General features: G+C 39.2%; 1 protein-coding gene and 1 non-coding gene across 4 annotated transcripts in view; both read right to left on the bottom strand.

Moving 5' to 3' along the window:
• FBXO9 (F-box protein 9) overlaps positions 1–20,381 on the bottom strand; it is a 39,891-nt gene that overhangs the window by 10,469 nt on the left and 9,041 nt on the right. For 2 of the 3 annotated variants that reach the window (XM_054505407.2, XM_054505408.2), the window contains exons 3-11: positions 11,735–11,888; positions 9,594–9,653; positions 8,125–8,224; positions 5,702–5,832; positions 4,632–4,746; positions 3,109–3,227; positions 2,698–2,788; positions 1,922–2,017; positions 1,492–1,585 (exon numbers count right to left, since the gene is read on the bottom strand). In XM_054505407.2, the coding sequence (XP_054361382.1) occupies positions 1,492–1,585; positions 1,922–2,017; positions 2,698–2,788; positions 3,109–3,227; positions 4,632–4,746; positions 5,702–5,832; positions 8,125–8,224; positions 9,594–9,653; positions 11,735–11,888 (960 nt within the window). The remainder of the gene's footprint in view (positions 1–1,491; positions 1,586–1,921; positions 2,018–2,697; positions 2,789–3,108; positions 3,228–4,631; positions 4,747–5,701; positions 5,833–8,124; positions 8,225–9,593; positions 9,654–11,734; positions 11,889–20,381) is intronic. The other variant, XM_064597709.1, reaches the window with a different exon arrangement.
• LOC123837984 (U4 spliceosomal RNA) lies at positions 19,876–20,023 on the bottom strand. The gene has a single exon (XR_006789336.1). It is a non-coding gene; the product is annotated as a U4 spliceosomal RNA (small nuclear RNA).

Genomic DNA, 20,381 nt, shown 5'->3' with positions numbered 1-20,381 from the left:
CATATAAATATTACAGGAATCTATTATGCAAGAGTGACACAAAAAGTAACAATCTCTGCACACAGTAGAGGGGTCTTGGGTATCAAATGAGAAGGTGGATAAGTGCCCTGAAAAATGTTAAGCATTCCAAAACTGTTTTCTCTCCATCATCGGCTCAGTTAATCAACACAATCACCCCCAGTGTTAAATATGATTGTACATTGCTGTTTAACGGCTGAAAGAATGAAGACCCCAGGAGGTCAAACGAGTTAACCAAAATTACACAGCAGCTGCAGAGTTGGAAATGAAAACTTCTGTCTTCTCCATGTAAGCCTAGTATTTCCTTCCACTGAAAATATGGGAATTTTTACAGAGGCAAAGTGATAAATTGGTGAAAGATGCAGAAGAAGCATGGAGTAGAATTTATCTTTTGCGGTAACAGTAAAAAGAGTCAATGAAGAAACAGATGTGGACAAGGTTCATTAGAATCACACTTCTGCAAATACTGTTGCTAACAACACAAGAATGTCAACACTATGCATGGTTTCACTGTATCATATTCTGAAGAGAAAACTGGTACTCAACACAGGAGTTCCTATACTCTTTTATAAGGTAAGACCTAAACAAGGGCCCATAACTCCCTAATTCTGACCTCAGGAAACTCATGGCCAAGGCCACAGCCATCGCAGCTACCTCTGCCCTTCAGACGGCTGCCCCAGAACCCTGGAGCCTACCTGAGGCAGGCAGAGAAGCCGGCAACTGGTGGCCACAAGGTGAAGGGACGCCGATGAAACCCTGCCCTAACTAACACATGATGCCAGGGAAGACAGGAGGATCTGATAGAAGGAAAACTTCTAAAAACAATTATAAAAGCATTAGGCAAGTATTTATTCCAACTACATCACAACTGACTCTTTGGGTATCCATTTTTAAAACCAGGATTGAAAAACGCATACAAAGGAAAGTTATGAAAAAAATTAGGCCCTCAATGTGTTAAGAGTTAAAAATACTGGAATGCAATAATTCAACAATATTTGCTTGGCATTTTTTTCCCTTTTGTAAGAACAGGAAGAAGGAAATTATCTTACTTTTTAGCTTATTTCCAGTAGAAACTGAAATTCTCTGTAAGAACACCCTTGATAAAAAAATTATCTATATGAGCTAACTTAGGAAGGAAATCCCTTATGATTCAAAACAAGAATAGCTAAAAAAACATATTCAGGTATAATTTCACTAGTTATTTCATAGCACATTTTGGCTTTACATTTTCCAATGTGAAAGACCTGGACCAGAAAAGGAAATCATTTAGAGAAAAACAAGCTGATCCAATTAAAAAAAACTCCACATTTTAGAAAACCCTCTAGCTCTCTTCAGGGAGATGCTATAAGTCAATATACATTTTGTGTAACAGTATATTTTATGAAACAGTATTTTCTTACCCTTTCTAATCAAGAATGCTTAAATGAGTAGGGTACTGAAATAAACAGAGAACCTTTAATTCCACTCACTCACCTCTTCTTTTTTCTTAGTTATCACAGCAAATACTTTGGTCTGATTGTCTGTATCTTGTGACAAGCGATAATGACCCAACAGAATTGCATCAGTTCTAAAAATTAAAAAATACAATTTAAGTCCAAGTCTATTAACCAGTTGTTACATGTATTTAAATAACCTAGGAAGTAATGGGTTCTAATAGTGGTTACTCAACTTGCCTGAGAACAATCAGCTAGGATGTGAGTAAACCTAATTTGCTAAGGCTCCCAAGACCTACTGAAACATACTCCCCAGGCAGAGAGGCCCAGGCACTGGTATTTTTCACAAGGGCCGCTGTTGAGTGCTGTTTTTATCAGCCAGTACTAAGTTAAGGAAGCACTGGATTACATTAACCTGCAAGTAACCATATGAAATGTGACCTGGATAGAAAACTATAGAAAAATACTACCTGGTATTCCTAGTTCTTAAACGAGGAACAATGGACTGAGGCTCCTCAGGGGTTGTCAACACCATCACATGGCCATCAGGGAAGAATCTTATGTACCTGTGTAAAAAGAAAAGAACACCAAAAAACACCACACACACACAAAGTATAAAACATGTCCTTATTTCCTGGGACCTAAACCTGTTCATTGCTGTGAAATCAAATCAGAAATACCACGGGCCAAAAAATCGGCAAAGCATCATTAAAACAAACACGACTGGCAACCTGTGAGGCCAGCGAAAAAGAAGTGAAGACAGTCTTACGTTTCCTAGAGGGAGCTTGTCAAACTTTCAGTTTTACTCCTGAATAAAAATAAATATACCTCCGTTAAAGCTGTGTGTTTTTTCCTAAAGCACTAATTAAGGTCAAGAGTGAGATCTAATGATCATACACAGTTCACATGTCTCATTTCTCAAGGCCAGTAACATCTGATGGCCATTAAGGCTGAAATGTAGAGCACGAGCTAATTGAAAAGGCAAATGAGTCCCACCAAAAGCAAAAAAACAAGGAGGAGCTCTAAAATGTAAAGTGATTCTTAGATTTAAAGGCTAGGAGGAATTAAATAATTTGTATTAACCTCCTGGTTCTCTGAGTGCAGTTCCTGTTACAAAACTGGATAAAAATACTGAGGTCATCATGTGGATAAATGCAAAAGCCACAAAGAACAGTTGCCCAGTAACCAATGAACTAATACTTGGAGAGAGAGAATTTTTCACTCACTCAGTTTACTACAGTTGTACCTGTAATATTCCACTTGGTGCCAGGCTCTATAGAAACCATCAAGAGACTGTTCCCCTTGACGAATGTATGTCGTTTTACTGATATACACTCCTATTTAAAAAAAAAAAAAAGTTTTGGGTTTTTTTTTAAGTAGGAACATAAATGAAACTTTTACAATCACCTAACATGTTTCCAGCTTTGTTTTTTTTAATTTATTATGTTAATCACCATACAGTACATCATCAGTTTTTGATGTAGTGTTCCATGACTCATTGTTGCATATAACAGCTTTATTTTTATTGTGGTTTCCTTTAAGTATGATCAGAGTATTCAGGTCTGTATTCTTAATTCAGGAAATTAAGACTGTGTACTTATCAAAAATGAGCATGCTAGACCACTATTTCTCCTGAGTTCTAAAGAGTTCAACTTACCATCAAACCGAACACGGGGCCTTTCTAAAAACATCTCTCTCCAGGATGTGTATGGAACAAGTTTAATACAGCTTCTGCCCCAAACTTTCAAGCAGGCCAAACGCCATATCTCAGGGTCTCTAGGTAATAAAAGCATAATACCAATTTATAAAAATGGCTAAGTCCCTAAATGCAGAAATACTTCTGCAAGCATTTGATGAGCACCTGCAAGGCACTGACCAGGGCTCTGGAGACAGACAGACAGACGAGGCAAAGGCCCTGCTGTTTTCCTTGTGGGAAAGCAAACGAAAATGAAGAAAATAAAGAGAAAAGTTTCAGATAGTGTGCTCAGTGCAAAAGCAAATGAAGCAGGGTACACAGAGCAGGACAACTGCGATCGGGAAAGAGAGACTATTTCAGGTACAGCAGCCGGAAAGTACCTATGCAGAAGCCACAGCAAGTGCAAGGCTCTCGGGGGGTGTGACCGGTGCGCTCGACGAGGATCACACGGTGGTGGCAGACTAAGCCAGGTTCACAGGCTACACGACTGGAGAGGCAGCGAAGGGCAGGGGAGCGAGGGGCGTACAGGCTGTTTAGGTGACATGGGTGCCACTGAGAGCTGAGTGTGATTTATGCTTTCAAAAGAGCACTCTGGTGGTCTGCTCTCGGGGTGCTCTAGGGATATAGGAGGGGAAGCAGGCCACTGCCGTAACCCAGACTGGCTGTAACAGGGGCAGAGCAAGAAGGGTCCCTGGACAAGGGCGAAATGGTCAGACTAGAGATCTGTTTTTAAGGTAGCACCAACAAGAATCTGTTATGGGATTAGTGTACAAAACTGAATTTTTTTTTTAAAGATTTTATTTATTTGAGAGACAGAGTGAGCGAGAGAGAGAGAGCACAGAAGCAGGGGGAGAGGGAGAGGGAGAAGCAGACTCCCCTGCTGAGCAGGGAGCCCAACATGGGGCTCCATGCCAGGACCCTGGAATCATGACCCGAGCTGAAGGCAGCTGCTTAACCGTCTGAGCCACCCAGGCGCCCCACAAAGCACGTATTTTTATGTAAAATATCCATGAAAGATTACCAGCCTCAAATCATTTTATACTAAACTATGATTATTCTTCACATAGCAATAATTTAAAAGTACAGGATAACTTCTAATGGGCCAAAAAAAAATTCTAGTGCAATCTAAATTTAAATCATTACCACTTAATGGGTTTAGAGTTATTTAAAGATGACTTGAGTTTATTTTCCTAGCACAATTCTTTTTCCAACTCAGCTAGGCTAGCATGCAGACCACCCTATGGACGTGATACGTGTGCCTACCTCTGCTGTACCTAAACGCTGTACCCTGGAAACCTAGTGCATTCTAGCCTTTAGGGGCTAAGCGGTTTGGGGAAATCACATACATACAGCTTAGGCAAAACCGTTCATTCTACGTTTTTACTCAGAATATCGATCAAGTTTTTTTTTTTTTAATCAAAACTGGCAAAAGACCAGAATTCTTTTTTCACCACTGCCTGAGTTGTTTTAGAAAGATGAAGTACCTGGCACAGATATAGAATCCTCTGCACACCTGCGACAACTGCTCTAATGACCGGAGGTCCAAGTCACTAGACACCACCCATCGGAATATGTACATCAGGACCTCCATTGGCAGCTCTGCAAAAGAAAATCATCCCTTCAGCGACTCTCCTCGGTTATTCTACCATCTCATTCTCGGTGCAGGCAGCCTCAGTACTCCCAGACATGTGTGAATCACACCCTCAGTATGGCGCAGAGCTGTGCACGACTGTATTTGATTATCCGAAAGTCATAATGGTTTCTAACGTCAAGACACAAATGTTTTTTTCAGTACAGAACAGATCAGAAGCTACTTTTATAAAGCACCCTTTCCTTCAAAAGATCATTTTAGCACCAAGAGATATTAAAATAAGTGTTATTAAAATAGTCTGATATGTATATCTGTGTATATATATACATAATCCATTTGCATTTGCTAACGCTAAAAACTTATTTTCATCTCCTTGAATATTTTCAAGTGTCCTCCTCTGGAAAATCCCCAATTGAACATTTAACATATAAAAATTAAAAAACACTCACTTTTATTAAGATCTTTTCATTTGAGAGAGAGAGAGAATGTGTAAGCACAAGCCAGAGGGGCAGACGGAGAGAGAGACTCTCAAGTAGACTCCGTGCTGAGCGCAGAGCCCTGGGGTTCGATCTCACAACCTGAGCTGAAACCAAGAGTCGGGACATTTGACTGAGCCACCCAGGTGCCCCCAAACACTCATTTTTAAACAGGCAGCCTCCCTCAGGCTGAACTGCCTGATGACACCAGCCTTCCTCTAATTTTCTTGGCTGCTTCAACCACTCAGATACCCTTTTAGATCTTCACTGAATAAAGCAGGGCATCCTTGAACTGCACTACAAACTCCTTTCTACTTCAGTTTTGAAAAGCTTATTAGTATATGCAAACAGTAATTATAACCAGCTCTCCCAACGTACTTTGAACTAGAGCAATTATCTGGCAAGTTATCTGGCCCTGTAAGTTTGGAAAACGTAAATCTAAAGTGAAAGTGTGCCTCCCTGAGTTCTAACCACCATGAACTCATACCTGATATGTGAGTCTGACTGCTCTCCAGCTCAGGCTGACACAGTTTGAGCACAGACTCCTGAAACGTGAGCTGCTGCTGGAAGCACGACAAGAGGTCTGCCATCTTGCTGTCATCGTCATTATCTTCCATGCTGAAAAAGGAGGGAGGTGAATAAATTAAGTGCTCTGTTCCACAAAAGTAGAGCTTAGAAACTGATTTTTCATTGTACTTGCAAATCTGCTTCAGAAAAAGTCATCTAAAAGCAAACTGTCTTAACTACTTCCTTGATTTGATAAAAGTTTATTCTGCCTCACACAGGAGGGCCATACCAAGTCTTCTGACAAAAAAAGCTTCAGCAATTTTCATTCTCACCCAGAAAAAACTAGAATTTTGGATACACGTGTTGAGATTTAATTAGTCCATTTTACTGTAGAGATTCTTGAGTTAGTGAAAAATTTGTAAATATATTCCATACAATGTGACTACAATCCATTCTAATTGGATAAAAATCAAATATACAGATGTCATCTGTGGTTCTTACTTACCAAGGGTTTTCTAACAGATGTGCCTTATCACCCTACCTTAAGAGAGGAAAATATGTAATTTAAAGAATCTTAGCACGGCCCACAAATCGACCAATCATCTAAACAAGAGTACTTTAGAGTTTAAAAAAAACCTGCCTTTAATTTTTGCTGAAATTAACCTTAAAAGCGATCAGACCTACAAAAGGCCTAGATGAGGATGAGGTCCGAAGACCCAGAAGGGCTAATTATACCCTAATTATACAACAAAAGCACGTGTGGCAGAGGCTAGGCGGGCACAAGGGCTGCTCTACCAGCATTTCACAGAAGGCAGAAAACAAGAACAAAACCAGGAGAGAGATTTTCAGGGATCATTAGACCTGATAAGAAAAAAAACAACTGTATCCTTCAACTGTATCCTTCAAGAACTTTCACTACATCTGGGTTTGTACAAAGGGATGGGAAGGAAAAGAAATGCTTCATCCACGTTTTAATATAGCCTTTCTCAATAGCACCTGCATCTATTCACAAAACTGGCTAAGAGCTGAGTCTAAAAGCCTGCCTGAGTATAAAGAAGGCTTAGAAAAAGCCCACTTGATTCGTTTTGAGTTTGAACTACCTCACACTGTTAAATTTCATTTGGTGAACAACACCATTAGCCTCCAAGTTCAAAAACACAATTAAGACTGATTTCACTCAAATAAATAAATAAAATCTTTAAAAAAAAAAAAAAAGACTGATTTCATTGGCATGTCTTTACTATCCAGAGCTTGAGTGTTAATACTGTAAGTGATTTAAAAAAACACTGGCAATGAGCACATGTTATCCATAAAGGTAACTTAATTATTTCATGACAGAGGTAACACCATAACATGATGGTAATATTTTATTACTAAAAACACTATATTCCTATGTATTGCTCATTTCTAACCTGACATTCTCTTATAGGTAGAGACTCTCCTCCCTTCTAATATGAGCAAATTGAGCTTTTGGATACAGATTAAGCCAAAACAATTTTATATAATTGGCTTGCAAATAACTTCAAAAGTATTGGCTTCAAAATATGTTCTCTTGATCTTTGTCCATGTAAAACTATCAATGCCACTTTATGACTTTGATTCAAGTGGCATCCACCCAAAGAAACATGGCTTCTATCCTGCACCTGGGCTTTTAAACAAACGTTACAGTCTTGGGACGTCTGGGTGGCTCAGTCGGTTAAGCATCTGCCTTCAGCTCAGGTCATGATCCCAGGGTCCTGGGATAGAGTCCCACATCGGGCTCCTTGCTCAGCAGGAAGCCTGCTTCTCCCTCAGCCTGCCACTCCCCCTGCTTGTGCTCGCTTGCTCACTGACAAATAAATAAATAAAATCTTAAAAAAAAAAAAAGTTACAGTCTTAACAACGTCCTCACAGATACCTTAAGAGAATAATAAAGTCATTATAATTCAGCATTTTCTTAATAAAATGAAAAAACTTTTAAAAATGTATAGCTTCAAATATATCAAAAAGCAGAAAGACTAGTCTGATGAAACCCCATGTACCCATCACCCAATTTCAACCATTATTAACATTTTGTCAACTTTGGCCTAATTATATCTTAATAGGTTTGACTTTTTTAAAAAAGGTTTCAGAAAGCTGAAATGTGTCTTTTAATTTACTTTCAATAATCACTGCTTTTATTTAAAAAAACTCATCACCTTATCTTCATTATATCTGTTTAAAACGTGCATTTCTATATTTTAATCTTAAAATTTCCCTAACTAAAAAAAATTTCTACAACTTTATAAATAAGTCTTTATACTAAAGACTATGTAATTTAACAGAATTACCACCATCTTCTTATCACGGTTAAGAGTCAACAGGGCAAAGATGCTTAGTTTTAACAAACTCTATGTATTACTGTCTATCAAATTATATACGCACTAGCTGTTTCCAACGCCATCACCATCTGGAGACCGGGTATAAGTAATCTTGAACTCTATATCAGGTACAAGTTGCATAGCCCTACGATAAAACTTGATGGCTAAAAGAAGAAATAAAGCTAAATTAGCTATGACCACACATTTTTGTCATTTCCTTTGATTACCCATAACTGGTTTAATTTGGTAACTTTCTTTACAAACAGCCAAATTCCTTTTTTCTATATGCAATAGGAGTTCAGTGAACAAACTTATTTCCAAGTCTTACTACTCAGAAGTAACCTTTCTTTTTTCTAAAGCTAACACATTATAGCAGCTTAAGCACGTCGTATTTCACTCTCTGCTGTTTGCCCTTCCCACCTTCTCCCTCAGCCTTGTACTGTTAGAAGTGATCTTACTTGGTTGCTTTTCTTCAGTCTTTGGAAATGCAATTGCTGTAGCCCCAAGAAAAACACTTTTAAGCAACCTTTTCTTTCTAGGGTGCAGAGTTGAGGATAATCAAATGCTTCTTACTAGGTAGAATAAAGAGTTTTTTTGAATTTAACCTTCAAATCCAATTTCCTTTAGTCCAGCTGCCCATTATTTAGCTAAATAACCTTTAAAACCTATTTTCTTATAAAGTTCCTGGCCAGGTGGTTTACAGCTATATTATTTGGTAATCTCTCCCACAAAGCTATACAACAGAACTTGAGACTGCAGAAGCCAACTAGCTCTTCTTCCCTTAGATGGGCTCTATTCAATTCAATATATTCTGCTGTGTTCTATTACTCTGGGTGAATTACTGTGTACTAAATGGAGATGAGACTCTCACAAACTAATGAAGACTGTGGAAGGAGTTCACCATTTGGGCTCTTTTAAAATCTGAGTAAAAATATCACTAGAAGAAACTTGCCAATAAAATGCAGTAATCCTGAAAATGTTATTTTGGGGATATTTTCAAGTGATTCAAGCACAAGCATTTTTCCCATGCTCCAATTTTTAGCTTTATTATTACAAAATGGAAGCCTACTTACACATCTAATACAGTAAAATGCCCCATCGCTCTGTTTATGCATTTCTAATGGGTTAATAAAAGAGACAAAGCTGAAGATTATTCCTTTGTGTAAAATGTAAATTAGAAAATGTGTATGTTCCTGAAACTATCTTTTATATTTCCCTCCTTTGAAGTAGTTTTCACCCATAATAGAATACACTATTTTAAAATGAGAAACAATTATTTTTAAGACTTTAATAATGAAGAATAAATACTAAAACCTAAATGTAGACCAATATGATGTTTCACAGCAATATTTTTTGAAAAGACATTATATAGAAATACAATGTTTAGTTTTGATTTGGTAGAAAATTTCAAATAAAGGGAGACTGATGTCTATATATCAAATTTATTCTAGTTAAGAAAAAATTGTTTAGTAACTAAGAGTTGTTATTCAGAAATATCATGACCACATGATCCTGGGCCCTTAGTTTTTTTACCTTCATAGAGAGCTCCATTCTGTTCTTCTTCTACTGCTTTTAGGAAGAGTTCTCGAGCCTATAAAAATAGTGAAATGCAATTTTTGAAAGTCTGTATTAAAAATGAGTATGCGTGGCAGGACAGCCTTTCCAACAAAAGTGGAACAATTGGACACCCATAGGCAAAGTAATTAACCATGACCTAAACCTCACATCTTACATAAAAATTAACTCAAAAATGGATCATGGACTTAAATGTAAAATACAAAACTTTTAGGAAAAAAACATTTAAAAAATCTTGGAGACCTACAGCTGGGCAAAGAGTTCTTATACTTGATCCCAAAAAGCACAATCCATAAAAGGAAAGGTTGATAAACTGGATCTCATCAAAATTAAAAGCTTTTGCTTGATAAAATACCCTGAGGATGAAAATATAAGCTACAGGCTGAGAGAAAGAATGTACAAGCCACTTACTCAACAGAGGACTGTATTTAGAATAAAGAACACTCAAAACTCAACAAACATAAGCAACGCAATTAGAAAAGACAACATATTACACAGAGAAGAGATAAAGGTGGCAAACAGCACATGAAAAGATACTTAACATCCTTAAGCATTAGGGAAATACAAATTAAGATCACAATGAGGTATCACTACATGCCTATCAGAAGAGCTAAAAAGGAATGACAACCCGAAGGGCCGACGAGGCTGTGGAGACGCTGGACCACTCACTCATACCCTGCTGCTGGAAACATAAAATGGTGCAGCCACCCTGGAAAACCCCTGGGCAGTTTCTTTTAACCAAATAGGCACTTAACATACAACCAAGCAATTGCACTCCTAGGCCAGAGAAATGAAAACTTACACTCATGCAGAAATCTGCACATGAATATTCACAGCAGCTCTATTAATCGCCAAACACTGGGAACAGCCCAAATGTCCTTCAACTGGTGAAGAGTTAAACAAACTGGGGTGCACCCATACCATGCAATACCACTGGACAATAAAAAAGAACTACTGTTATACACAAGCTTGGATGGATCCCAGGGGAATTCCGCTGAGTGAAAAACGCCCATCTCAGAAGGTTATATACTGGATGATTCCACTTATGCAACATTTTTGAATATCAAAGTTAGAGAACTGGAGAAGAGATTAGTGATTGCCAGTGGTCAGGAATGGTCAGGGAGTGGGGGACGGGAGAGAACTATAAAGGTGTAGAAAGAGGGAGCACTGCGGTGCTACCACAGTCTGGATCTTGATCATAGTAGTGGTTACAGGAAGATATACATGTACTAAAACTGCATAGAACTATTTATATGCATGCACACAAAAAAGTGCTTATAAATCTGGGAGGTCCGAATAAGCTCTGTGCATGGTACCAATGTCTATTTCCTACTTTTTGATACGGTACTACAGCTATGCAAAATGTCATCACTGAAGGAGAAAGGGTGAAAGGTACACGTGACTTCCCTGTACCTATGTTTCTGTAATTATTTTCAAAATAAAAATTAAAACAAAACGGATATGGAAGTTTTTGGTTATCATGGTAATTTCAACTACTTAATGGCAAATTGCTTGTAAAAATCTGCATAAAGATGACAGCCTCTATGGAACAGGAAAAATGGAAAGTGTGCTGTGCCTACTTCATGCAAGTACTAAAAAGAGGTGAACAATTAGATAGCATTCCAAATTTTTTCAGTGCAAGCACTTTCAAAACTTTCCAGAAGAAGGAAATAATTAATGCATCATTATACATTTGTTCAACTCAAAATGTAACAAAATACTGCATTAAGACCTTTGCAAAGGTGTTAACATTTGAACAAGTTTTTCTCCTTTTGGGCTTCTGCTAATAAATTCAGAGGCATCGCTATTTTAGAGACCAAATGAATCTTAGGGATCTATAAATTGCCAAAGACAGTTCCATGAAGACACCGTACCTCTAGAAAGCCCATAAGGAGTGGTGGTATCCTCCAAAGTACCTAGAAGTAGTAGTGAAGGATGGACATACCAGTATATTTTTGCACACGAGGAAAAATCTTGTAAGTTATGTGCTTATGTCACCAGAATACAACTCTAATGATCACCTACTTACGACTCCGAAAACTCTCATGTGCAATTAAGAAAAAAAAGTTACTTTGCCACAATGTCCATAATACTTAACTTTTCTTCTTTTGCCAGTTCTTGCTTTCCTTTGGTGTCTGCTGCTTTCAGTAAAGAGCCTTTTGTTGCTCTGCAAGGCCGAGTTTCTAAATTGCTAGAGCCTACACCTGGAGCAAGTTCAAACATCCACTGAGCTCGGAACATCTGGAGCTGTGCCTAAGGAAAGAAAAGGACTTTAGGGCTCATCAAGGAAGAGCAGCTTAACCCTGGACAATTTATCAACAGGTCCAACATCAATTTCCATATAAATACATATTCTAAGACTAGAAAACATGTTTTTTTAAATTACTAAACTAACATCCATTCAATGCGTTATCTTCTAAAATTATGTTCTGTTTAAATCTTTAAAGAAATCATGAAGAGTTGCCTAGGTTTGTCTATATGGGAAAGGTACATGGGAAAAATCTAACGGTATCAGAAAACCAAGTTCTGGTTAGAACTGGAAATATGAGCCATCACCTAGGGGCTGAACTCAGAAGCTTTCAAACATTTGTTTACCTGGAATACATCATCTACTAGACGTGAAAAGGACTGTTAAAAATTCTGTAGTTGAACCCTAAATCTTTCTTTCAAAAGCATTCTTTTTTTAAAAAAGGAAATACTTCCTCTTATATATGTAATAAAAATTTTTAAATATAGAAAAAGTGAAGTTCCCCTGTGTGATGGATTCTTCCTTGCTGCCCAGATCCCTTCAGGAAGGAAGGCACTGATTAGCCCACCTGCTGGGACCGCTACAATTAACAGCCCTCAGCTGTCAGCCCGTCCAGAGCATTGCCTAGGCAGGATCATGCCCCTTCCCAGGCGATCCCTACCCAATGACTGATCAACAGCTGATAAGAGTCTGAAAGGCTCTGGTTCCTCCATACTCAGAACTCCTGAAGTGGCTAAGGCGGTCCATTAAGACGGTACAACACGAGGCGCCTGCGTGGCTCAGTCGGCTAAGTGGCTGCCTTCAGCTCAGGTCATGATCCCAGGGTCCTGGGATCGAGTCCCGCATCGGGCTCCTTGCTCAGCAGAGAGCCTGCTTCTCCCTCTGCCTGCCTGCCACTCCCCCTGCTTATGCTCTCTCTCTCTCTCTCACTCTCTGTGTGTCAAATAAATAAATAAAATCTTTTTTAAAAAAAAAAGACGGTACCGCAGCTGGACTTCTGCCTTTGCCCACTCCGGCTCCCTCCCTCTCCCCCGCCCGCCTTCCATAGGTGTGGATCCCAAAAGCACTCCCTAGTACACCTCCCTCATCATAGTCTCTACCTTAAAATCTGTTCTCTGGGAACCCAACCTGAAATACCCCTCCTCCCAAAGAAGGCCATTATCAATACAACTGTGTATATTATTCCTAGATCTTTTTGAAGAGGCATATATAAAATATGTAAGTTTTTAAAATAATTTTTCTTGCCATTCTGAACAGTTCTGGTTCCCACCCTCCTACTTTTAACACAAAACATACCTCTGCCCTGTGGAATCTTTGGTAACACTGAATGTCTGCTAGATGATACATTCCAAATAAGTATTATAAAGCTTATAAATTCAGTAAGATTCATTAATGTAATTACAACGAATATTTTTCTATTTCAATGCACAAGGATTTGCCCCATCCTTTCAAATGACTGCAGTGTATTTCACTGTATGAATAGACCATTACTCAATACAAGTGATGGATATTTAGGTTGTAGTCTATTTTTTCTTTTCTTTTTTTTTTTTAAGATTTTATTTATTCATTTGAGACACAGAGATACAGAGAGAGAGAGAGACAGAGAGCATGAGCAGTGGGAGAGGCAGAGGGAGAGGGAGAAGCAGACTCCCGGCTGAGCTAGGAGCCCGATGTGGGGCTCGATCCCAGGACCCCGGGATCATGACCTGAGCCGAAGGCAGACGCTTAACCATCTGAGCCACCCAGGCGCCCCCCTGTAGTCTATTTTTTCATATAACAATGCTATAATAAACATTTTTGTACATTTATATTTACTCAGTTCCCCATCATTTCCTTAAGATTAATTTTCTAGAAATAAGATTGCTTCATCGGGGCACCTGGTTCGCTCAGTCAGTTAAGTGTCTGACTCTTGATTTCGGATCAGGTCATATCTCAGGGTTGTGAGATCCAGCCCCTCACTGGGCTCCATGCTCAGTGCTTAGTCCGCTTGAAATTCTCTCTCTCCCTCTCTGCCCCTCCCCCCAATTCATGCACATACACTCTCTTATTCAAAATAAATAAATCCTTTTTTTTAAGATTTTATTTATTCATTTGAGACACAGATACAGAGAGAGAGAGCATGAGCAGGGGGAGAGCCAGAGGGAGAGGGAGAAGCAGGTTTCCCATTAAGCCAGGAGCCTGATGTGGGGCTTGATCCCAGGACCCTGGGATCAGGATCCAAGCAGAAGGCAGACGCTTAACCATCTGAGCCACCCAGGCGCCCCTCAAAATAAATAAATCTTTAAAAAATAATTGCTTGAGGGGCGCCTGGGTGGCTCAGTCGTTAAGCGTCTGCCTCCGCCTGAGGTCCTGATCCCAGGTTCCTGGGATCGAGCCCCGCATCGGGCTCCTGCTCAGTGGGAAGCCTGCTTCTCCCTCTCCCACTCCCTCTGCTTGTGTTCCCTCTCTCGCTGTGTCTCTGTCAAATAAATAAATAAAATCTTTAAAAAAAAAAAGTTGCTTGATCAAAGGGAATGGTTTTCATTTTGTCCCATATTGCTACTCTGCCCTCCAAAAAAGTTGTAGCAATTTACACTTCATGTACATTACTTGAGTGTTCTCAAAGCCTGGACAACAATGGGCACTGTTCACCAATCTGATTAAGAAAAATCTCAATGCAGATTTAATCTGTATTTCAAAAATCATGAGACTAATTATCTCTTCAAATATTTAATAGCCATTTATATTATTTTTTCCATTAGTTGTCCATTCATATCTTTCCATCTTGTGTCACTCATACTAATTTATAAGGATGTTCCATATACTGAGGGTGGGTATCAATCCTCTGCCAATATATAGTAAATAGCTTTTCTAGCTAATCATTTCTCTTGATTTATGATGCCTCTTCTACATATAGGTTTTAACTTTTAGGTGGTCAAATCTGTCAATCTTTTTAAGGTGATGGGTTTTCAGTTATGCCTTGTTTGGAACATATATCAAACCTCATAATGCCAATTATTGTTATCTTCAGTGTGAGCACTTTCAAAATTTTCCAGAATAAGAAAATAATTAGTGCATCATTATACATTTGTTCAATGCAAAATATAACAAAATACTGCATTAAGACCTTTGCAAAGATGTTAACATTTGAACAAGTTTTTTCTCCTTTTGGGCTTCTGCTAATAAATTCAGAGGCATTGACCTTTTAGAGACCAAGTGAATCTCAGGGGTCCATAAATTACCAACAAGAATTCCATGAAGGTAGTGTACCTGTAGGAAAGAAGCCCATGAGGAGCCCATGATACTTTGGTTTCATCCAAAGTACCTAGAAGTAGTAGTGAGGGATAGATCAACTGGTTCTGCTGCTTGTGGAAACTGGTGAATGGGAGGATCCTGAGCTCACCTTCTCTGATGGACATACAAAGACAACATCCACCACCACTAATTCTGTAAATAACCTGAAGAGGCAGAACAGATCTCCCACAGCGAGTTGTAGAGAGAAGACCTCTTTGAAAAGGGTAGGAGGGGCAGGTTCACAGCTGGGAACCAATTCCCCAGGGTGACTAACCACTAACAGGAGGGACATCACAAGCATAGAGGAGCGAGGGGATCAAATCCCACACCAGGCCTGGGAAGAGGAGTCCCCATTACATCTGGCTTTGAAAATCAGTAAGGCTGAATTCCAGGAGATCCAGATAGCTACTGGAAAAGGAGTCTCCATCCTTAAAGGGTCAACACACTAAAAACTCCACCAGGAAATAGCACAGAAGTAGCACTTTGAAAATGCTGGGGTATACATATAGGGCATTTATTAATTGTAGGACATGTGCCAAAGGGGCGTGTATCTGCAGGAGAGTTCTCTAGGAACAAAAGTACTGGTGGGTGCCATTTTGCTTCCCTCCCGTAGCCTGAATAGTTGGATGCATGCAGGAGCTAATTCTAACAGTATCCCTCTCCCTTGGTAGCACTGTATGTCCGGCTGCTGTATTTACCTGTAGACTTCCCACCTTAATAGACACCCATCCAAAACAGCTCTATGCCCGCTACAGCCAGCAGGCAGGCCTGGCCAGGACCAGCAAACTTCCTAGTGACTCCTATCATCGGAAAGGTGATAACCCCACACAACAGCATGTCAATTCCTATAGCCAGCCTCTTTGCTGGCTGTGCAGGAAGCAAGCCCTGCCCTTCACTGTGCCTGCAGCTGTCAGTAGCAGTTAACTGTAGACAGCCAACATGAAGACTGACTCCAACAACTATAAAGCCCATGGCAGCTACAGCTGGGCATCTAACAGCACCAGGAGCAAAACCTGCCCTGTGCGCCTGCAGGAAGAAGCAGATCACTGAAACCAGCTGGAACGAGGGCAGACCAGCATGCCACCCACCAGCATGCCTGTATCAATCACAGCTCATCCACAACAGGAGGGCAAACACAGACTACACAGTGGACACTTATGGCATGCCTGGTTCTGGTGAGCAGGGAACTGAGCTACAGGGCACCTCAGGACTTCTTCCACACAAGGCCACTACTTTCAAGATCAAGACATGTAGCTGACCTATCTAATATAAAGAAACACAGAGAGTCAGACAAAATGAGGAGACAGAAGAAAATGTCTCAAATGAAAAAACAAGACAAAAATCGCCAAAAAAAAAAAAGCTAAATGAAACCAAGACAAGCAATGTGCCTAATAAAGAGTTCAAAGTAATGGTCATAAAGATACTCAACAGAGTTACAAGTGGATGAACTCAGTGGGAACTTCAACCAAGAGATAGAAAATATAAAAAAGAACCAATCAGAGCTGAAGAACTCAGTAACTAAAATGCAAAATACACGAGAGGGAATCAACAGCAGATCAGAGGACACAGAAGAATGGATCAGTGATGCAGAAGACAGGATAATGTAAAGCAACCAAGCTCAATAGCAAAATGGAAAAAGAATAATAAAAAATAATAGGTTAAGGGACCTCTGCAACATCATCGAGTGTAGTAATTTGTATTATAGGGGTTCCAGAAGGGGGGGAGGGGGGCAGAAAACTTATTTCAAGAATACCTGAAAACTTCCCTAATCTAGAGAGGGAAACAGACATCCAGGTCCAGGAAGCGCAGAGAGCCCCAACAAGATGAACCCAAGGAAGTCCACACCAAGACCCATAATTAAAATGGCAAAAAGTAATGATAAAGAATCTTAAAAGCAGCAAAAGAAAAGAGTTCCATATGAGGGAAACCCCATGAGGCTATTAGCTGATTTTTCAGCAGAGACTTTGCAGGCCAGAAGGGAGTGGCATGCTATAATCAAAGTGCTGAAAGGAAAAAAACCTACAACCAAGAATACTCTACTCAGCAAGGCTATTACTCAGAGTAGGAGAGACAGGGTTTTCCAGACAGAAAAAAGTTAAAAAAATTCATCACCACTAAACCAGCCTTATAAGAAATGTTAAAAAGAATCCTTTAAATGGAAAGTAAAGGCTATAACTAAAAGAAGGTGTTGATAGAAAAAAAATTCACTGGTAAAAGCGAACATACAGTAAAGGTAGTAGAGTAATTCTTAGGAAGCCAGTATAAAAGTTGAACTAATGTAATAAAATCAATTATATCTATAAAAATTAGTCAAGGGATACACAAACTAAAAAGATGTAAAATAAGACATCACATACAAAGAACAGGGAATGGGTATTGAAAAGTTAGAGCTTTAGAATGCATTTGAACTTAAGTGACCATCAACTTAACATAGACTGTTGTATGCACAGGATGTGATAAATGAACCCCATGGTAGCCACACATGAAAAAACCATAATAGATACACAAAAGATAAAGAAGAAGGAATCCAAACATAACACTAAAGAAAGCCATCAATCACAAGGGAAGAGAGGAAGAGAAGAAAAAAGGAACAGAGGAAAGCTACAAAACCCAAAAAACAATGAACAAAATGGCAATAAGAATACACCTATCAACAAGTACTTTAAATGTAATTGGACTAAATGCTCCAATGAAAAGACAGTGTGGTGAATGGATTAAAAAATAAGACCCACCTATATGCTGCCCACAAGAGACTCACTTCAGAGTCTGAAAGATGGTGGCAGAGTAGGATGGTGGCAGAGTAGGAGGACCCTAGGATCGCTTCATCCCACAAATACAACTAGATAACTATCAAATCATCCTAAATACTTCAGAAATTGACCTGAAGACTGGCAGAACAAATTCCACAACTAAAGGTAGAGAAGAGGTGACATCAAAGAAGATAGAAGTGTGGAGACACAGCCTGGGAGAGAAATAGATCATGGACACTCTAGTGGGGAGGGAGTCGCAGTTGCAGAGAAGGGCTAGAGACAGACTAGCACACAGGAGAGAGCAAAGAGTGGACACTTGCTTATACCAAACCCCACCACCCCATGCTCCAGAGGTACCACCCTTCCAGTCACAACTGCCTCAGTCCCATTGTGGCAGGCCCCTTCTCCCCTAGAAGCCCAACCCAAACCCCTGCCCACATGTTTCCCAACGCAGGAGTTTTGCAGGGCCTCAGTTCTGGTGGCAGTGGTGACAGGTGTCATATCATAAGCAGACCAGAGCACACCTGGTTAAAACTCAACACTTTCAGGCCAGGGACCAAATACTGCCCATAATAGGCAAAGAGAGCCTCTTCAGACTGGCCTGAAGGATATAGCAGCCAGGACATAACAGCAGAGTGCACATAGCACACACTGGAGACACTCCCTGAAGCACCAGGCCCTGGGGAATAGGAGACACTAGACTACAGGGCACTACAAGACTTCTTCTTCATAAGGCCAGTACCCTCAAGAACAGGAGACATAGCTGACTTTCCTAACACACAGAAGTAGGCACAGAGACTTAGACAAAATGAGAAGACAGAAGGATTTGTCCCAAATGAAAGAACAGGACAAGGCCATGGCCAGAGATTTAGGTGAAACAGATATGAGTAACTTGCCTGACAGAGAATTTAAAGTAATGATCATAAAGATACTCACTGGACTTGAGAAGAGTGAAAGACATCAGTGAGATCATTAACACAGAGATAAGGAATAACATAGATATGAAGGATTCAATAAACAAAATGAGAAACACATTTGATGGAACAAGCAGCAGGCTGGAAAAGCAGAAGAACGAATCAATGACCTAGAAGACAGAGTAATGGAAAGTAATCAAGCTGAACAAAAGAGAAAAAAGAATTATGCAAAATGAGAAAGAATGCACATTCTTTCCAAGTGCACAAGGAACATTCTCCAGAATAGATCACACATTAGCCTACAAAACAAACCTCAACAAATGCCAAGAAGAGTGTAGTCATACCATGCATCTTTTCTGACCATTAACACTATGACACTAGAAGTCAACCACAAGAAAAGATTTGGAAAGACCACAAACATATGGAGGTTAAATAGCATGATACTAAACAATGAATGAGTCAACCAGGAAATAAAAGAAGAAATTTAAAAAGTACACAGAAACAAATGAAAATGAAAACACAACAGTCCAAAACCTTTGGGATGCAGCAAAATTGGTTCTAAAAAGGAAGTTTATAGCAATGCTGGTCACCTCAAGAAACAAGACAAATCTCAAATAAACAACCTAACCTTACACCTAAAGGAGCTAGAAAAAGAACAAACAAAATCTAAAACCAGAAGGAAGGTTATAGTAAATATTAGAGCAGAAATAAATGATAAAGAAACTAAAAAAAAAAACAAAAACAAGAGAACATATCAATGAAACCAGGAGCAGGGTCTTTGGGAAAAAAAAGCAATCAATAAAATTGATAAATCTCTAGCCAGACTTACCAAGAAAAAGAGAAAAGATCAAATAAAACCACAAATAAGAGAGGAGAAATAACAACCAATATCACAGAAGTACAATTATGGGAATATTATGAAAAACTATATGCCAACAAACAGACATCTAGAAGAAATGGATAAATTCCTAGAAACACATAAACTACTAAAACTCAAAAAGGAAGAGAAAGAAAATTGAACAGACTGATAATTAGCAAAGAAAGTGAATCAGTAATAATAAAAAACAAACAAAAAAACCCCCTCCTAACAAACAAAAGTCCAGGACCAGATGGCTTCAGAGGGAATTCTACCAAACATTTAATTAGCAATAACTGTGCCTCGGATAAACTTCATTAGCTATAATATTGCCACTGTGCAAAGCTCTACCAAACATTTAAAGAAGAGTTAATACCTATTCTTTTCAAACTATTCAAAAAAGTAGAAGAGGAAGGAAAACTTCCAAATTCATTCTATGAGGCCAGCATTATCCTGATAACAAAACCAGATAAAGGCACTACTAAAAAAGAGAACTACAGGTAAATATCCCTGATGAACATAGATGCAAAAATGCTCAACAGAAACCAGCAAATTGAATCCAAAAATACATTAAAAAAAATCATTCACCACAGTCAAGTAGGAGTTATTCCTGGGTTGCACGGTGGTTCAGTATTTGCAAATTAATCAATGTGATACATCACATCAATAAGGGAAAGGATAAGAACCATATAATCATTTCAATAG

This window comes from Mirounga angustirostris, unplaced genomic scaffold (assembly GCF_029215605.1).
Source record: "Mirounga angustirostris isolate CCGP_5_RB_7025 unplaced genomic scaffold, mMirAng1.0.hap1 SCAF_8, whole genome shotgun sequence".
Lineage (NCBI taxonomy): Eukaryota > Metazoa > Chordata > Mammalia > Carnivora > Phocidae > Mirounga > Mirounga angustirostris.
This window is presented reverse-complemented; position numbering and strand designations above follow the sequence as displayed.